This window comes from Phragmites australis, chromosome 12, assembly GCF_958298935.1.
Source record: "Phragmites australis chromosome 12, lpPhrAust1.1, whole genome shotgun sequence".
NCBI classification, from domain to species: domain Eukaryota; kingdom Viridiplantae; phylum Streptophyta; class Magnoliopsida; order Poales; family Poaceae; genus Phragmites; species Phragmites australis.
Window position 1 is genome coordinate 1,075,324 of NC_084932.1, and position 19,292 is coordinate 1,094,615.

Sequence of the window (19,292 nt, forward strand, 5' to 3'; positions counted from 1 at the left end):
GCTTACCGCACCTTTGTAAGCCTATCCGTACGAGAGGGTGGTAAGCTGCGGGTCAACTGCTTATCGTTCTCTTAGGGGTGGTAAGTGTCTAACTGCCCTATGAGAGGACGGTAGGCGTCTATTTTTGTAAATCTTTTCATCCAGGATACATTTAAATAAATTTTTATGTTAAAAAATATAAAAATAAAAAAACTCTGGATCAAGAGCCTTCCTTGAGACAAAAGCGCCGTAACCATATCCACAGCTCTTGTCGGGTTGGGCTGGGCCCAACAAAATATGCAGCCTCCAAAGTTAAAAAAAAAAGAGCACCGAGAGGAGGACGACGTCCCTGAATTTTATTAAAAGGATGTTAGACATCAAACATGAGCCGACTCATTGAGACTGTGCTCAACTGAACATTAGCACGGTGAGAGACTTTGCGTAGCCTCCAAAGTTTCCAATGTGTGTTTCCATGGTTTCTGATGGCCTCGTAGAGGGGGAAAAAGGAAGGCAAAGCATCATGAAAGCAAGATGTAGTCATTGCTTTAGCTTGTCACTTCACTTGTTATAATCACCAGCTAGATTCATCTTTAATACTTTCTTTTGTTTATGCTTTAAAATTTTGGTAACACTTCACATTATAGAGAATCATCGTGCAGATTATATTAAATGGGTGTATATTGCCAATAATAAACAGTGCACACAAACTGAAATCAAACAAAAGGTACAGATTAGATAATTGGGAAATTCGTGATGCATAGTGAGAGGGCTAGTAACGTAACATGGTGTCAAGAAGAAATGGAAGCACCTATACTCTTAGTATACAAACCCAAAAATTCCAGTTCTCTCTACAAATACAAAGGACCCTTTTACCATGCACAGACAAAAACGGGAGTAACTATTGACTGGCACTGGGATAGATATGTTTGCCCTAAGCAACCCAAGAAATTGGGTAAAATCAGATTAGTGCCAAATACCGACAACATTATAAACAAACGAGGGCACGCACCATTGATTGCATCAGCTAGACAGCTACTAGCAGCAAACCTGAACTGAGGGCAACTGAGGGCATGAAGAACACTAACGCTGGCAGTGTCTGGTTCTGGTCTGATCTGATGGCATCGTCAGTGGATCAGTCTTTTTTTAATTTAGAGCCTTTCTTTCGATCTGGCAACCGATTCCTTATCTGCAGGCCAATTGTGATCTGGCAGATTTTCAGATGTTTCCATCTAGATTTGCTTGCTGCCATCAGCTGAGAACAGAATAATAATGTTATAAGTTGTAGTGTCCCAACAAATGAATTCAATTCTTGCAGCTAGATGCATTCTAAATAGTACAGAACGTTCGTCATATATCCTCTCAAAATAACTAAGTTCTGCATTTGAAAAGAACAGTAATTTCACAGGCATCGTACACAACGTTTGTACAATTTTTCACACATAAATAAAATATTGTAGAGTGTAGTGCAGGAAAAACTCCAGTTCTAAAAAATATGATTGAATATCTCACAGACATACTGGCCCAAGACCTATTTGCCATTTTTTGTGCTACAGCTTTTCCAGTGCTATGAATAAAAAACCTTTGCTATATTTATCTGGATACTAACTGCAACTGTTACTTCTGTTATCATTTCTCCTAGAGTACAGCAATATGGGAGATGAATATTCAGTCCCCAACAATAGCAAAAAGTTGGTAACAGATTTGCAAAGATGATCAATTATTTTAAATGCATTGATGTGTACAAGAAGCAACTTTGAAAAGGTAAAATGGTGGAGAAAAATTGGTATATCAATTCTAATTTCACTGTTGCAAATCACAAACAGACCATGGACATAACAGATTTTGAAGAAAGATAGGAAAGATGCAATTAAGCAGCAATGTCTCAAGAACTAGTACAGTTAGACCTTGATCATGTCTCGCTTAGATGGGATACACAAGCCAAATGGAAAGTTAGTTTCTCATGTATGTAATGTGGAATTGATAATGAAAAAAAAAAGTCAGTTCACCCTGTCAGATTTGCTGCAGCACTGTTGGGCAAAGAAAGGGGTACAAGACTAACCAGCCGTCTTGTTCATCTCAGTCTTTTTTAATTTAGAGCCTTTCTTTCGATCATTTCGGGATGGCTTGTTGTATAAATCCATGTATTTACCAAGCAAAGCTTTCTTTTCCTCTAGTAGTCCAAGCATTTCGTATGTATCTTCAACTTTCCGTATAATATCTTTGCTTGGAGGTTTACGACCACATGCTTCTAGTTGTTTGAAGAGCTAAGTCATAAGAAAAGGCAGGGAAAGACATTCATACAAGTTGTGTTATCACATGGAAATACGTAAAAAATCATCTAAACTGAATTAGAAGTTATGGAGTTTTAAGTTCATACCTTCACAAGCCTGTCTAGCCTATTATTGCTGTAGTAGATAACCAACATAAGATGGCAGAAACGCCAAGGAACTGAATGCAGGTCATGAGCTATTTTCTTCTACCAGATTCTATGTGATTCCTCAGCTCTATTATCCTTCTCAAGTGCACACACTAATAGCTCATATGTTCTCATTGTATTTCCTTGCCCTTTGCTCAGCATCCATTTTATCAGCTGAGTATGTAGTTAGCCGAAGTTCAGTTCACAGTGTATAAAAAGATAAATATAATTGAAATCAAGCAATTTATAATATACAATACTTGGATAATTCTATGCCACTGTTCCTCCTTTTCAATAGCTGTAAGTGTTTGCTTTAGTGAGGCCAGAGGAGAATCCTGCTCAAAGGCAACCCAAGCATCAAGGGTGCTGTAAACAACTTTTGAATCTTGGAGGTCAAAGAGCTGCAGTTAGAAAACACGGTGGTTAGTAATTTTGTTACACTGGGCAATAGAAGTAAATGACACTAATAAAAAAACACTTGAGAAATTTCAAGGCAACAAGTGTGCCATTTTATCCATATTGTACAAGAATGGAGGCTATAATTTGAGCATCCAGGTAAATGCCAAAAGACCAATGCATCATTTTGATCTTCACATACAAGGAGGATATGATCCAATTGACAAGTTCCACAATTCATCAGTCAAAGCAAGAGCCAAGAGTGCTTGCATAATCTACTTTCCTAGGAAAACAATTCATCATATTGTAAAGAATAAGCTGATATCTTTCTTTTGTCGAAACCAAGGAAACCGTGTGAACAGTGAACTCGCTAGTCACTACTATCATCTTTGTCAAAGAAATCTGTATAAAATGTACCATACAGTTTATATCAGGTAAATAACAAATGGAATTACACACATGCTAGAAAATGGTGTCAATGTGTTTTCCAATGTTACCTATATTTATCAAAAATGTTTGTAAACGCATGATTAACATGATTCAGCTAACATATAGTTGTCATTTGAAACATGATATAATAGGTAAACAAATGATATCAAAACTATCGGTATACAGTGTTGATAAGAAATTTCCGTTTCTCCGCCGATGACAGATTTTGTCCAATTGGCCTTTGTTTCAATTCCCTTGTGCTGTTTTGTAAGCGATCAATTATTATGTCATTATCCTGTGAAACAAACACAACGTCTTTAATCCCCATCTTATATACTCCAACTCCAAGGGTTGTGAAGCTACCCACCAACCTCAAAAATCGTAAGAGAGAGAAATGGAACCATTACACCAAAAAGAAGGTAACTAAAACTGTGTTAAAAGCTCATAGGGAAGAAACCAGGGAAATGTGCAAGGAACTATGCCATGCCACAAGGGCTGTTGATTATTTGTGGAAAAGAAAGGGAAGTAAATCCTCCCAGTATATACAATATAGGATGACATCTAGTTTATACTACCTCTATTTTCATTTACTTGTCAGTAATTTTTCACTGTAGCAATTTTGACTCTGCGTTTTTTTCTACGAATAATTTATGAATACTTAAAAGCATACAATCCTAATGAAGTGTATTTCATGACGAATCTAATGATACGAAAATTTTAAGTATCTATAAATTTTTATTAGAAAAAATTAAGTTCAAAATTGCTACAGTGAAATTTGATGACAAGTAAATAAAAACGGAGGTAGTATATCAACTACACTATTTGGCATACTGAGCAACTAAAAATAATAACTTCAAGGTTCAAGGATATCTGAGTAGTGATCAAACAGAAGGACCGGTAACTTGAAAGATTCACAGAGATAAATAGAAATATAAAACAAAGTCATAATATTGTGGGTACCTTCGCAGGCATAGTCGGTTTGAACTCCTTTTGCTGATGTACTCGACCACTGGTAAGTTTATTATTATAGTCGAGAAATTTCTGGTAGTATGCTTACACCGACCAGCTATGAGCTAAACAGATGAATCAGAGGTGCAAATAGTTTAGAAGTAAAAGGAATTAAGGAAGAGCAACCTCTTCCTTAGGAAGTAAAGGAGTGTACCTCGATATGTGAACTCCAGAACCTGCACAATGTAAATGAAGATGGAGAGGTTTATCAAACACCTTCTCCTTAAACAAAACACAAACTATGAAACTAGGAACAGAAAAGGCGCGGTTATGTTAAAAACTTGCCATTTATAGTTCGACGATCCAATTGAGAAATGCAATTTTCACTGTCCGAAAGATGGACATCTGGAAATGAAAACTACTGTTTTATCTACACTAGTAGGTACTTTAGTCTCGGAATACGCAACTCTGTTTCCTAAAAAAAGGGAAAGAAAAATCTCTGTTTCTTTGTAAACTCTGAACCCCAGAAGTGGCAGTGGCATCAAATGTAGTCAGGGCTCGCCCATGGGCCTCCAAGTTCCGTCCTCACTCATGACCTTGGGCCTTTCTCTGCACCCCGTTCCAGCAAGCCCAGGGACCTGTCACCCGACAGGTTTAAAAATTAAAAAAATGTTGTGTCTATTGGTCTCAAAAATTAAAATATTATTATCTGAATAGTTATGAAAATTTCTAAAAAAAAGTATGATATAAAGATCCTATATCTAGCTCTTCAAAAAAATTTAATTCAAATTTATATTTTTGTTTCTCATTGCAAAGGTCATATTTTTGTCTAAATTTTTTTAGAGCTAAATGATAGCATCCTCTACACCATCAAAAGTTTTTATAATTTTTCATGACTATTTTGATAGTGTTTTGAATTTTGAGAGCATTAGAACGTAACACTTTTTTATTTTTAAACCCGAACTTGCTGCCCTTCCAATGGCTGACACACGTATAGATTTATAAATTTTTAAAATAGATATATAATTTTGTAATTTTTAAATTATAATATATATATATATATATATATATATATATATATATATATATATATATATATATATATAAAATTTTGATTGGCTGCATCCATCAATTTCTCTGTAGGCAGGTGAGCATCATCTATCTCAACGCCGTGGAGGGAGGGAGGGCATTTCAATTCGGAATCCCCGGTGATGTTATCACCTCCACCTCGCTGCAACATCGGCAGAAGCAATCACAACGCAACGACCCAGGCCACCAAAGCTGACTAACTATAAACATTATTGACACTGATCTCCACCACAAGAAAAATCACAACAAAATGGATCGAGTTCAACAGCAAGCTAGCATCCTTGTCCGCCATGGATCATCAAGAGGAGGGAGGAGGGAAGGTGAAGCTGTTGGGCACATGGTTCAGCCCTTACGTTGTCAAAGTGATATGGGCGCTGACGATCAAAGGCGTCGAGTACGACTACATCGAGGAGGATCTCTGGAGACATGAAACATGCATATATATATACTTGCAGCTCTCACCTTCGATCTAGAAGTGGTTCACCACCCAAGGGCAAGAACAGGAGGACGCATATGCAGCTGCCATAGAGTAGCTGCTGGCTCTGGAGAAGGAACTCCGTCTCCGCGGAAAGACATTCTTTGCCGGGGAGAAGGTCGGCTTCGTCGACCTGTCGCTTGGCTCGATGGCGTATGTGATTCCGATATACGATGAAATCACTGGCGTCAAGATGATCACAAAGGAGATGTTCCCTTCCCTGGCTGCGTGGATGGGGAGTTTCTTGAGCTCCCCGGTCGTGAAGGATCACCTGCCGCCGTTGGACAAGCTGTAGCACCGGTACCAAGCGACACGTGAAGCATTTCTAAACACAAAAATTGATATTATATTTTTTTAAGACAATGAAAATAAATTCCGGTCTTTTGCATCGTGTGATGCATACATTTTATTCATTATTATATTATCTTAGTTTATAGCTGAATATTAAAAGAAAATAAATACATCATAGACCACATGAATATATATCATCGACCGCATAGTATAGCACTAAATAGTCACTTATTCTTGACGAAAAAACTCTATAGCTATCACATCCAAAACTTAGCACATCATACTTATGTTTTCCTGTAACACCTTGGAAACCACCACAAGCTCAGAATGTCACTTAAACGAACCTACAAGCTGTCGAAAGAAGAAGAAAAAATCGGCAGCACCTCCTCTGAAACTAGAGTTATAACTGACCACAACACACAAGGAAAATATAACAATTTATAGAACATCACACTAGTAATATAAAGATCCTAGCAAACGAGGAGTAAACCTCGAACATACATCCAAGCCTCTACGTGTCCAAAATATACATCACATGACAAAGCATCACTATCTAACAACATAACATGTTTAACCAAAAGAGAAAATGTGAAAGTGCAAATGACGTGCAGCTACCGATCCCACGTGTGTGCCATCACCTTAAAATGTATTTGGAAAAAAAAAAGCAAGAGTGGGATTCGAAAATCTCAGCAAACGAATTTGCTTTAAAGAGCTATTTAGTTATAATTGATTAAACAATCATCTTTAAATATAAGCTAAAATGGAACATATTACATATAAAGAATATGGCTAAACCAGACCAATAACAACAACACCAATTATAACAACTTCAAGCTTAATCCTTCAAAACCGCATAACATATAAGCAAGAACTTAAGACTTTCTTTTGGCATAAAACAAAGATGCAATCCAAGGTATAAAACGTCGTATGAATATATATACGTGCAAATATAATGCTCATCCTCACCCTTATCCCTTCACGGACAATGTAAGGGTGTGTATTGTATCCCTTCACAGATAACATACGACGCTATATCGGTACGATCGTGATCATAAGACAGTAACATAACTTCTAATGTATGAGATACATATGCATAACATACTTCATACATAACCAACCATATAACTTTCGTGATATGCTTCATACTTCATAAATTTTTTTTATCTAATAGTCTAATTTTATTGTACTCGTCACGGATTCACCGTATACCCAAATACGACGTTAGATAGCAAAACGGAATCGTCTCGACGAGATCTACGCATTCACGATCTCTGATCGTCCAACCAAACAATGATTTAAAAGGTCACATTATTATTATTATTATCGGTATTACATTTCGCTTTCGCTTTCCTGCTGCATAAAAATTGATATTATATGCCTCTTCAGTTTGCTTGGAGCAGATGTCAATATATCTACGGAAACAAATAATGCTTATTAAGCCGCCTCTTTAGTTACTCTAAAATTACGTTACGAAGAGAAGCTACTCTGAAACTACGTACAGTGTAATGTAATTGTCGGTACAGTTTCTGAAGTAAGAATATTGATTGAAAAAAGATTGTACTGAATCAAGAGTACTGTAGCAGAGGAAGCCTTCGCTTTTTCTGAACAGAGGCCGTGCCTGTGGCTGCAAGTCTGCAACCCATCAGGCCAGGACTGAATGACTGATCATATCAATCAGGGTGTGCTGTATACAGTCATACAGATTGCAGACAGAGCTGCTCTATTCGTCTCCAACATGCATGCGCATGCATGCATCAATGCATGTATGTCGACCCTGTTACCATCTCTCCCTTGATGCATGCTTCGGTTCCAACTCTGTAGCCTGTCGCAGATCAGATCATGTTCCTCCTTAGTCCTAGCTTATGTTGATGAACCATGTTTAGTCAGTTTAGTGTATAGATATATTACCTTTCCTGCTGTTAAAGATTTTAGAATGATGAAAAATTGGGATGCTAAAATTCCTCTAAAGATCAGAATTTTTCTCTGGTTTTTACATAAAAATAGAATCTCATATGCTGATTGGTTAATAAAGAAGAATTACAAAGTGAGTGAATGGTGTAAACTGTGTGGTATGAAAGAAATAGCTAATCATATCATTTTTCAATGTCTTTTAGCTAAGTTTTTCTGATGTGTAATTAGAGATGTTTTTAAATTATGCTATGCACCAAATTCTTTGAGAGACTTTGTAGAGATGGTTCTTGTTCTAAATAGAAACAATAATTTGATGATCGTTTTAATGGGTGCTATGTGTTGATCCCTCTGGTTAACTAGAAATAAATATATATTTTATAATAAAATTTGCTTTTCTCCTTTAGGTTGTTGTTTACAGGATGATTTTTTTTTTTTTTTTTTTTTTTTTTTTGCGATGGTGGAAGCTTCTTAGCACAATAAGGATGCGTGATGCAGTCAAGATGATAGCGCTTAAGGTCAAGGGGGCAGTGGATGTTCATCAACGCTCTCGTATTCCTCCAAGTCTCCATGCTGGGATTGGATGGTTTTGTGGTTCATTGATGTTTGTTGAGCCGCTTAGTTTCTTTTAAATGTTTTGGTGCTTAGAGGTTACTTGTTTTTAGATGAACTGGTATTGATGTTAGCTGTAAATCACCCCCTTCTCCTCTGTCTGGTTGGTGATTTGAACTTTTAATGTATGTTGGTAACCCAGTAAAACACACTCTGTTAGCTTAGATTTTTTTTTTGGGGGGGGGGGAGCAGCAGCATCACTGAAACAACATGTTGGAAATTGGATTCTGTCTTATTGGAAAGGCACTGTACATGTTGGCATGCATGTTCATGCAGCTTAGGGTTCAGCGTAACCTCTTTCTTTTCAGCCGGGAACAGTGAATCACCCCTCCAATAACCAGTACCATACTCGTCGTGTATAAGTATGATTATAGAAGAAGCGATTTAACTTTACCAAGAAGCGAGATAATTTATCAAAATCTCCTGGTTTAGCTGAACATTCAAGGCATGCATGCATGGGACACTGTCGCATTGCATCCTTCTCCAAAATCAAATCTCCCTGGTTACGATGCACATCGACCAGAGCTCCAATTCACAACATTCCTCGTTATAGGAGTATCCCCTCCATTGCATTCGGAAATAGTATACGTTTTTTAAAAAAAAATAAATTTTATATAATTTGATTAACATTTAATTAAAGTATAAGAATATCTAGTGTATAAAAATTATATAATTAGGTTTACAATTTAAAATGATTTCACACTATATATATTTTGTAGTTATAAATGATATATTTTATGAAAAAAATCTTAATCAAAATCCAACTTCAAATATCAAACTAAAAAATACATCTCCTAATTCTAAACAGAGTTGCTATATTGCTGATGGCTCGTTAAGCCCGGGATCGATGTTGGTGTTGGCAGATTAATGTTCTCGAGTACCGTTCACTTGTACCGAAATAGTGTGTCCTACTGTCCTCTTCGTTTATACTTTCGCTGAAAAGGTGAATAAATTAAGAGCAAGGGTATCTTTGTACTTGAAACTTTGCGTATTTTAATTAACATTTAATTAAATAATAAGAATATTTAGTATATAAAAATAATATAATTAGATTCACAATTTAAAATGATTTAACACTATATAGGTTTTGTAGCTATAAATGATATATTTTATGACAAAACCAAGTCAAAAATATAGACCGGGTTAACGCACGACCAGATAGAAGAGCGGGTGACCCGACCGTTTTCTTCCCCCGAGTTCGGGTGACCCGACCGTCTTCTTCCCCCGAGTTCGTTCCCTCTGGCGTCCTTTCTATTAAAGAACCTCTGTTACCATGCATAATCAGAAAATTCCAACGATAAACAATCACACAAAAGGATACACAACGTAGGGAAAAACTCTCTCTTTATTTCATCTATATCCCCTAATAAGGGCTTCAACTCAGTATTAATATGAAAAAACTCTAAGAGATAGAATCAATCTTCAAGAGATAAAAAACTATTCTGATAAGGTAAAACTCTACGAGATCGAGACAGATCCAAGTTATGTTGGTAAACTTCAAGTTTTCTAACACTCCCTCTTGAGCACTTCTCGCGAAATGCATATGTCACATCAAAACTCCCCAAAAACCTAATAAAAAAATTAGGAGAAATAGTACATAGCCCGCGCCGCTGCTCAGCCACGCCATCGCGCTGCAACTCCGCCCCCACGTGCGTTGCCGCTCACGCGTGTGCTGTCCCAACTGCGCCACACGGTCGCACTATCACGGCACACCGCTCGCGCGTCCGTTCCGCCACAAAATCGCCACCGCTTCTCCACCCGCGTGCCGTCGGCGAACATTTTTTCTCAGTCGATCTCCTTCCTCTCTGACTCTCCTGCCCCCCTCTCGATGCATCCCCTTCCATCATTGTAACCACCTGCGCGCAGCTACCCCCTTTCCACCGCACCGTGCGCTCAGCTGGCCCAACCGCGGCCCCACGCTTGTGTTTCCCTAGCTAAGTCCGACGCCGCATGACCTCTTGCACCACCGGTCACCCTCTCTGACGCCCCTCTCTCCTCCGACTCCCCTGCCCCCCCCCCCCCCCACACACACACCTTCTCTGACGCCCCTCTCTCCTTCGACCCCCCCACCACACACACACACACCTTCTTTGAGCCCCTCTCTCCTTCGACTTCCCCCTACCCCCCCCCCCCACCTTCTCACTCCCCCGGTATCCCTCTCCTTCACCGAGCCTCACACTAAATATAGGCCTAGTGGCATCTGGGAGAGGAAATAGGATAGCATTTGGGAATGCACTTGGGTGGCAAAAAAGTTAATTTTCTCGTAGAAGGAGACACAATATAAGAAAAAAGTTTTATCTTTATTTCATCTATATCCCCCATTGAGGGCTTCATCTCAGTATTTATATGCAAAAACCACTAAAAATATAATTAATTTTTAAGAGATAAAAACCTATTATGATAAAGCAAAATTCCAATGAGATAAAACTCTACGAGATTAAGACGGTCATAAATTCTGTTTGTAAACTCTAGGTTTCCTATCTCGCATATCAGTTAGCTGTAGTCCTATTCTTCAGGTTTTTCTTTTGCTTCAGTAGTAACGCACGAACTGTATTATGTTGTTCACGTTCTCCTCTGGATACGGCAACCAGTGCCTCTATTATAGGATCTCACTTTACTCCGTTCCGTTTGGCAATATATATATATATAAGGAACACGCCCGGCACCGTTCTGCGTGTGCAGGATTCCATTCAATCTCTCCATCTCTGTTTTACTTTCAAAGGCCTACACCTGTTGACTTGGCCTCCACTTGTTTAGAACGCATACGCCCAACAGCTTGGTCAGCATGCAAGGCAAATTCTATGGCTGCAATCCAATCCAATCCAATCCATGAGGTATTGAGGTGCAGTGCAGTGCAGTGCAGGCTTTATGGTGATTTCGGCAAGGCAAGCTAGTAGTACAGTACTGCGCAAGCAAGCTGGTAGCTAGGTTTTTATGAAATGTCACCTTCGTTCCTGCCCTTTTTTGCATGCTCATGCTGCTGCAGCTACAAGTTGTACGCTACCTTCATGCCGATGCTTTCGTTGCCCCCAAAAAATGGTAAATCTCACATGCTCCCGGTGGTTAGGGACTAGCGTGCCCAATTTATACCTTCTCTTCTCTGGTGCATTTATCTGCTTAATCGAGCCTTGCACCTGTCTCGAACGCCTCAAACCTTGCTTAGAAGTCTGCACTGTCTTTTTTTTTTCTTTTTGAACGATGAGTAGGAGCACCGTTCTTTCATTTACGAAGAACGACCTTTTCTCTGATGACATGATACATGAGCAATTTGTCCAAATCACAATGTCCAACGTTGCTGCTATGTGCAATCTACCTTAGCAAATCAGTGACCAGACAGACTATGCAGTAAGGGTTTATTTGGTTGGATGCATATGTTTTAGCTAGGTTTATGGGATGCAGCATCTCGATGTTACGGGATGCAAGTCTGGATTAGCTAATGATGATATTAGCATATAATTAGTGAGTATTAAATCATATTAGTAAATTTCAAATTAGATTAAAGCTTAATATGATAAATTAAGTATTGTAGAGTGTATTTATGCAAAATAAACATCATATTAACACTTGTTTTTTTATTTTTAGCACATTTAATATATATTCATACGGACAATCAAACATAATATCTTTTCAGCAAAATTAAGCACATATAACCAATCAAACAAATTACTACTTATATATATTCAGTCTAACTAAGATAAACCTAGCTCAGCAACCAAACGCCCCCTAAACCTCGTGTTGGCCTTGGCCATGCCATCATACCAAAAGATGGGAATCAATTTATCTGACGTAACGTTAAAGGTACATGGTCACTACACATTGACCCAAGCGTGTGGAGGCTCACAAGTCAGTGACTACATCATAACGTCGAGGTGCGAGGGTTGTTCCCCCTTTCCCCATCAGGACTCCATTCACAGCCACGTCAATATCACTGCCCTAGAATCTCCTCAGTCCTCACCCTCACGTCCTGCCTTTCGGTGGGCCAAAAATATCGTCAAAATTCGAACAACCAAATCGCATGAACTTGCTACAGGTCGCAGGAAATTCCTCAGTTAGGCAGTACGGGAAAGAATGGCATATATTCAAGAACTGGTTTGAGTGAAGCAACTGAACCCACCACACAATCTTGCCATCTTTAACCAACTGCAACCAACTTACCTGGCAAGACAGAGCATTGGCACTACATAAACATTTTCAGATTTGATTTGATGTACCCTTTCTAACTGTTTGTGATTTGTTCAACCTTTCAGCTTCAGAACCATAGCCTTCAGACAAATCTGGTATGTTCAGACAAATATAAAGTAACACATCGCCTTCAGTATAAAATATAGTAAGCAGTGAGAATATACTACCCCAAAGACAAACATATGACTGATAATTACTTTTCCATTTCTTTGTCTGCTAGCTTCTACTACTGTTCTACTACAAGGGTGAAACGGAGAAGAGCAAAAGGTGCGCATGTGCATCCATGACTATAGTTCATGGGCAAAAAAGGACACAGATGATTGATAGGGGTCTTCCCTGAATCGCTGATGGGGTGATTCTTTCTCTGCACCCGTGAATGCTCTGGCCCCAGCAGTGCGCCAGTGCCCCTCTCATCACATTTCCTCTGCATCTGCGGCCTGTCTGGATTTTGTCCACTCTCACTCCTTTAGTCCTTTTTTCTCTCTACTACATCTCACTACCTCTGTTTCTCTTTGGATGTCTGTATGCAGCCATGTCACTTGACAACAACTGGCTACCAGGACTAGTTAAGTTACTACAGCAGCTACGGTATACTTGTATTAAGCTACTAAGATCCACACTACAAAGGAGCATACAAGATGATGCTAATGTAGTAATGTTCTAGTTCTTGATACTAGCAGGAGTTACTAAACGACTGGTATTATTTATAGAACTACTATTATTTATAGGCCTAGAGGTGCTAACAACCTAGACTTGTTTCCTTTCTTTGATGCTGTTCCTCTCTGAAGTGAAGATACACCTAGTGTTTGTTGAAGCTTTCTACCCTTTCCTCCACTTGATGGGGTCATGATAGTCCCTGCAGACAAATATACAGAAAAAGGCAATAAACAAAACCATCAGGAGTTGAACGGAGGCTAATTATATAATCATCATGATTGAGTGACTGATTGTTGCAGCACTCTCAAAATATGGATTGTTCATACTTACTCCCAGCTTAGAGGAAAGGAGACCCCTTTTGCTCTGTATTCACAGCCCAATAGCTTCATGCCCAGAGGAGAACCTGAAGGAACAAGTGAACAATTTCTTACCACTACATAAACAGTAACAAGAACACATCCTGCTGTAACAAACAATTAAAAAACATAAACTGTTTTGGAGTTTTACCTGGGCACTTGAAAGAAGCAGGAGTTGTAGGGGGGGAGCTCAAGGGTGGGGGTTGTTTGGGGGAAGAGGGATGAAGCCACATAATGAGGGCTGATGTTGCTAATGTTACCATTTTGAGCTGTTGGGGCAGTATCAATGGAGGCCTTGGTGGGAGATGCAAAGGGGCTTTCAGGCAAATTGTGCTCCACGCCACTACAATTCAAACAACAAGAAACATATCAATCCTGGAAAGACCAACCCCCAAAAAAGGGAACAAGTTGCATCAAGATACTGCTTAACAATAGCCATTAGTTGTGGTTATTAGTTTCTTTTATCCTTTCCCCTACCCTTTGCCATTTCATTATTTTCCCTCTTCTGTTACTTCCAATCAAGAGCACCTATGATCAGCACTCTAACAGCCTATAAACCTCACCTCCTTTTATAATTGCTTTTACAGGCACATTTGCTTCAATCAGAGAGAATAAATATGACATACAGATAAAGAAAGGGAAAGGTACTGCAAGTCTGCTTTGTTTCCCCTAAAGGAAGAAATAGTCTGTGACCATAGTGCCCATTTAGCAAATATTTTACTCCCACAACAACAATCTTACCTTTCTTGGAATCCACAAGCAACATTGGATGGTGCTGCCCCAGGACCAGATTCCCTCTTCTGCTCTTCCCCAGGGTTGACTGCCTGCTTGGGAGTGCCACCACCATCCTCCTCTTTCTGCTGCTCCTCTTGCTTGCCTGCTGCAGCAGTTGAAGAGGCAGCAGCAGATGCAGGCGCAGTCATGGCAAAGCTATTCAGCTTGTTATCTACAACAAGAAACCATGGAGTTACAACCTCTGAACCTGCAAGCACCTCATTCATGCAAGAGCCAAGAACTTGTCAAGATCAAAGAGTGGACCTTGGATGGTGACATCCTCCAAGTGGACAGCGTTGTCATTCCCATTGACACTGCCTTTGCCATCAATTTGTCCCAGAGACATGCCAACGGGGGAGCTGAGATGGTGGCCCCTGCTCTTGAGGTCCAGAAGCTGCAGCCCCATGAACCGGCGGCCCTGCAGCTCGATGGCTTGCTGCAGCTCGGCTGCCTGCTGCTGCTCTTCGAGCTTCCTCCGCAGAAATGCCTCATGATTGGCAATGTTTCCATACATCATCCTTAGCTCTAACAATTGCAAAATCAACTTGTCAAACATCTACAATCTGCAAAACAAATTGCGGCAAGAATGCATGCATGTAGAGAGAACGGTTACTACTCACCAGTATGTGGCTGGTGCAGGTCGAAGGGGTCCCTGGAATCCAGCAGTCCGGTGGGAGTCGTGCAGCCGGCGAACTCGCCATGGTGCGGATGCTGAAACTTCCTGCAATCAAACAAAAATCCAAAGAAAAAAATGTATTTTTTAGCAATGGAGTCGTCAAAACAAAACAAGCAATGTGCAGATTCGCGGTGGAGGAAGGCAATGGCGGCGTGCCTGAACTTGTCGGGGACCTTGCCCTTCTCCTTGTAGGGCTTGACGAGCACGCGCGCGTCGCAGACGAAATGCGGGTTGCCCTTGGCCAGGATGAGCTTCACAGTGTCCGCGTAGACGAAGGTGACGAACCCGAACATGCGCTTCTGCTGGTATGGGATGCGCACGTCCTGCACCGGTCCGTACATGCTGCGCGATCGCCCAACCCAACGCAACACGATCAATCGATTTCATCCGTTACTGGACTAGGAAATACCCCAAACAGAACACAACACAACAACAATGGCGGCGTGTATGGTACCTGAAGTAGTTGGACACGTCCTCCTCGCTGAAGGTGGAGTCTGCCGGGAATGTCAGGTAGATCTGCCGCGCGGCGGGGTTGGTGATGAGGTCGCCGCGGTCCATCCGAGGCGAGCGCACGGGGAACCTGTGCATGTCCTCGCCGCTAAGCAGCATGGCCGCCGCCCTAAAGCAGCACCCCAAGATTAGCAAGACGCGAAAAGGACACAAGACCGAACCAAAATGCAATCTTGGGCTGCAAAGGTGGCACCTTTGGGGGTCGCTCTGCTGCTGCTGCTGCTGCTGGAGCAGGAAGTTGAGGCCTTTGGGCGACGGTGAGAAGGGGAACGCGGACGCCATGAACTGTTGTGGCCGCGCGGCGGCCAAGGCCTTGGCGCGCATGACGATCATCTCCCGCTCCGCGGCCGCCGCGTCGTCTTCAGGCAAGCCGTGCAGGAACCTGCAGGAGGAGCCGTTCTTGCAGTACCCCCGCGCGTAGTACAGGCACGGCCTCCACGCGGCCACCTCGGCGTCGCTCAGCGAGAAGCTCCGGCGGTGCCCGCCGCTCGCCGGCGACCAGCAGTCGTACTCCTCTGGGTAGAACGCCTCGCCGCCGTCGTACCCCACCTGGTCCCCGGCGAACGGCGCCTGCTCGGCTCCAGGGCCCGGCACCCCCCACGGCGGGCCGTTCTGCAACGGCCCGAGCACGGGCGACGGCGGAGACGAAGGTTTGCAGGCGAGCTCCGCGCGCGCGTTGAGGACGAAGGCGCGGAGGAGGTGGTCGGGGCCGAAGGCGAGGCGGATCAGTTCCTTGTCGCTGTTGTCCTGGATGAGGAGCATGCCCATGATCTTGGAAGCGTTGTCGGGGTCCATCTCACGCACCCGGTCGAACACCACCTTGGTGGCCTCCCAGGCGTCCATGGCGTCGCAGGAGGCAGCAGCCACCCTTCCTCTCCTCCCCGGGTGTTTTGTTCCTTCTTCGAGGAGGGGGCAGAGAAGGTGAAAAGCGGAGTTACAGGGAGGGGAGAGGAGCGGAGCGGCGGCACGGTTGTAAAAAGGAAAAAAAAAGTGGCAGCAGCACACAGTGAATTTAATCGGCAGGTTGGGGACGGTGCGGAGGGGAGGGAAAAGTGAGCTCTTCTCTTCTCCCTCGTTTCAGCTTTCCTCCTCCCTCCATCGATGTCATGTTTGGGGGAAATTTTGGATTTGAACTCAGCTCTCTGGCATTCTAGGTAGGGCTCATTTGGGTTGCCCAACAAGAGATAGAGAGATGGGTTAATTGTTGCGTGCCCAAGTTGATTTTAAATTTTCATGCTTTCACATTTTGTAAATGTAACCATGTAAAGCAATAGTATTGCTCCATGTTCCACGAAAACAACAAAAAAAAACACTGTTGGACGGGAAAATCGTAGTTGGGGCAGGAATGGTATCCCAATGAACACTACAGTAACTGGACAGCTACCGAAAGCTCTTTGCGAATTGGAATCCGAGGTTAGGAAAACATCAAGTGGCAAATGGGTCCGAGTAACTAAAGGTAGATTGACGAGGATGACTGAGGACTATCAAAGTCACAACTCCACCTGGTACTGTGCCACTCAAGTTGTTCAGTGATTGCCCTATTTCCCCTCTGTTTCCGCTCGTCGCTGAAGTTGTTCGGTGCAGTGCGGCATTGTCGCATTGAGTTGCCTTTCTCCCCGGCCATCATCTTCGAGGGTACTGCTACTAATCGATTTCATTTGATTGCGTGCGTGCATGCCCGACCTCTCCAGGCATCGATCTGACAGAATCTGTACTCCGAGGGAGATTGTATGTAAATGTACGTGTACGTCGTTACATACTGTACACCACAAGATCGATCGTGGTAGCTCTCAGTTTGGTTAAAACTCAAGACATATATTGATGACACTAATACTAAAGCAAGTAGTAGCAGCAGCAGTAAAATAGTGAATTAATCGATCCAGCAACAAGTACGGAGGTCAGTGGTGGCTGGTAGTAGCAGTAGTAGGTGCCTGCTTTCAGTTCCGGGCTGCCTTGCAAGAAACAAAATTGTTTTGGCCTTGACCTGACCACCATGCCTCGAACGCCTCCATTGTTTTTTGGACCATTTGCCCACCCAAGTCACTGCTGGTGCAGAGCTCACACGAAACGGCACTGCTGTGCGTCACTGCCTTTCGAAAAGCAGCTCGATCTCGGACGATTACAACTTGGAAACATGCAAAAATACTCCAAAAGTTATTTGGATTTTGATTTTTCTCCTAAAAATTGTTTTGTTGTAAAAAATTCTCTAAAAGTTTAGTTTTGTTGCAAAAATCTCTCCAAAAATTAAAAAAATAAAAAAATTCTAAAAAAACTAGAGACAATTCTAAGACCTTTTGTGAATTTTTTTCAAAAATAATATCTTTTGCATCATATTTCATGAAGAGTAAGTTTGTTAAAAAAGAAAAACGTGCAACTCATTTATTAACTTATATTATTTTAACTTTGTCATGTCTACCATTATTTTTCCTATACAAATTATTATTTAAGTAAATTAATAAAAGTGGTTTCACTCATTTTTTTGGTGTTATGGATTAGTTATGAATTAATCTATCTACAATACATTTACTCAATCCTGCATATTACAATAATTATTTCAAGATTTCATATATTTTTATAAGATAGAGGATCATGTAAGAAGACTAAAAAAATTAGTTTCATGATTTTTAATTAGTAAATAATTAACTATGCATTTAACTCGAATTAATAAATGAGCTACACGTTTTTTTAATTAACTCTCCATGAAATATGATGCAAAGGATATTATTTTTGAAAAAAAATCACATAAGGCCTTATAATTGTCTCTAGTTTTTTTTAGAATTTTTTGTGAGTTTTTTTAAAAAATTGAATTTTTGTGGTGTTTTTGCAACAAAGCCGAATCTTTAGTTTTTTTTAATAAAACAACTTCTGAAGAAGAAAGTTAAAATCTAAATAACTTTTGAAAGGTTTTGTATGTTTCCCTTACAACTTGCACCGGCATGCAGCATTGCAGTGCAGGTGAGAGACCAGTTCGTAATCAAGTCGCTAGCTGTAGTGTGTGCCAAAACTCTCTCTGCTTCGAGACGCGACGAGCAACGGCAGCGAGCTTGCAGGGAAAAAATTTGAGGAAACGAAGAGAGGGTGGTTGGGGCTTGCTTCTGTGCAGTGCAGGTGCAGCCTTTGGAGTTAAACTGGCTTCTTTTGAAAGAGCTTGGAAATAAAAAACTGAAACAGACGACAAGCATTCAAGCTACATTTGGCCTCACACTCAGCAGCAGATTCAGTGGTGCAGCAAGGGGCTAGAACCCCTTCAGCTCCTCTTTCATTTTTTATATTTTTTACAAGAGAATAAGAGAAGAAGAGGGAGATTTTTTTTTATGGGAAGAAACAAGAAGAGGAGGAAGAAGAAAGGGGCTACCAGAAAGAAAGAGATGAGACCTCTCTAGTTGCTTGCTGGCTCCACCACTGTTCACACTATATGCTGGCTAGCTTTAATTTGTTGTGAGCTTGGCTTGAATCAATGCTCTACCTACATGAATCCAAAGCTCGATTGCGTACATGTTTGTTGCTTGCCATCGTGGTCCTAATTTTACCGCATGTATCAAGTCCAGTCAGAAACAAGCCTTCAATAGAATAAAATGCATATCGGTCATCCTT

At 41.1% G+C, this 19,292-nt stretch overlaps 1 protein-coding gene and 2 pseudogenes across 1 annotated transcript; 1 reads left to right on the forward strand and 2 right to left on the reverse strand.

Annotated features, from left to right (window-relative positions):
* Positions 1-721: 721 nt before the first annotated feature.
* LOC133887241 (pentatricopeptide repeat-containing protein At4g18975, chloroplastic-like) lies at positions 722-4,192 on the reverse strand (annotated as a pseudogene).
* Positions 4,193-5,353: 1,161 nt separating this feature from the next.
* LOC133887243 (probable glutathione S-transferase) lies at positions 5,354-6,090 on the forward strand (annotated as a pseudogene).
* A 6,818-nt stretch (positions 6,091-12,908) lies between these two features.
* LOC133887376 (zinc finger CCCH domain-containing protein 53-like) lies at positions 12,909-16,884 on the reverse strand. The gene is made up of 9 exons (XM_062327308.1): positions 15,892-16,884; positions 15,643-15,807; positions 15,345-15,530; positions 15,133-15,233; positions 14,777-15,037; positions 14,480-14,684; positions 13,890-14,081; positions 13,713-13,785; positions 12,909-13,581 (listed from the first exon to the last, which is right to left on the reverse strand). Exons 1-8 carry the CDS (start codon positions 16,539-16,541, stop codon positions 13,752-13,754), a joined length of 1,794 nt encoding a protein of 597 aa, XP_062183292.1. The 5' UTR covers positions 16,542-16,884; the 3' UTR covers positions 12,909-13,581; positions 13,713-13,751.
* Positions 16,885-19,292: the final 2,408 nt, after the last annotated feature.

Excerpts from the sequence above, each read along its gene's own strand:
- LOC133887376 (XM_062327308.1), bottom strand. The coding sequence starts at position 16,541 with ATGGACGCCTGGGAGGCCACCAAGGTGGTGTTCGACCGGGTGCGTGAG. Across the intron at positions 15,808-15,891 it reads CAGCAGAGCGACCCCCAAAG|GGCGGCGGCCATGCTGCTTA; the intron begins GTGCCACCTTTG and ends GTGCTGCTTTAG. Across the intron at positions 15,234-15,344 it reads AAGGTCCCCGACAAGTTCAG|GAAGTTTCAGCATCCGCACC; the intron begins GCACGCCGCCAT and ends GTTTGATTGCAG.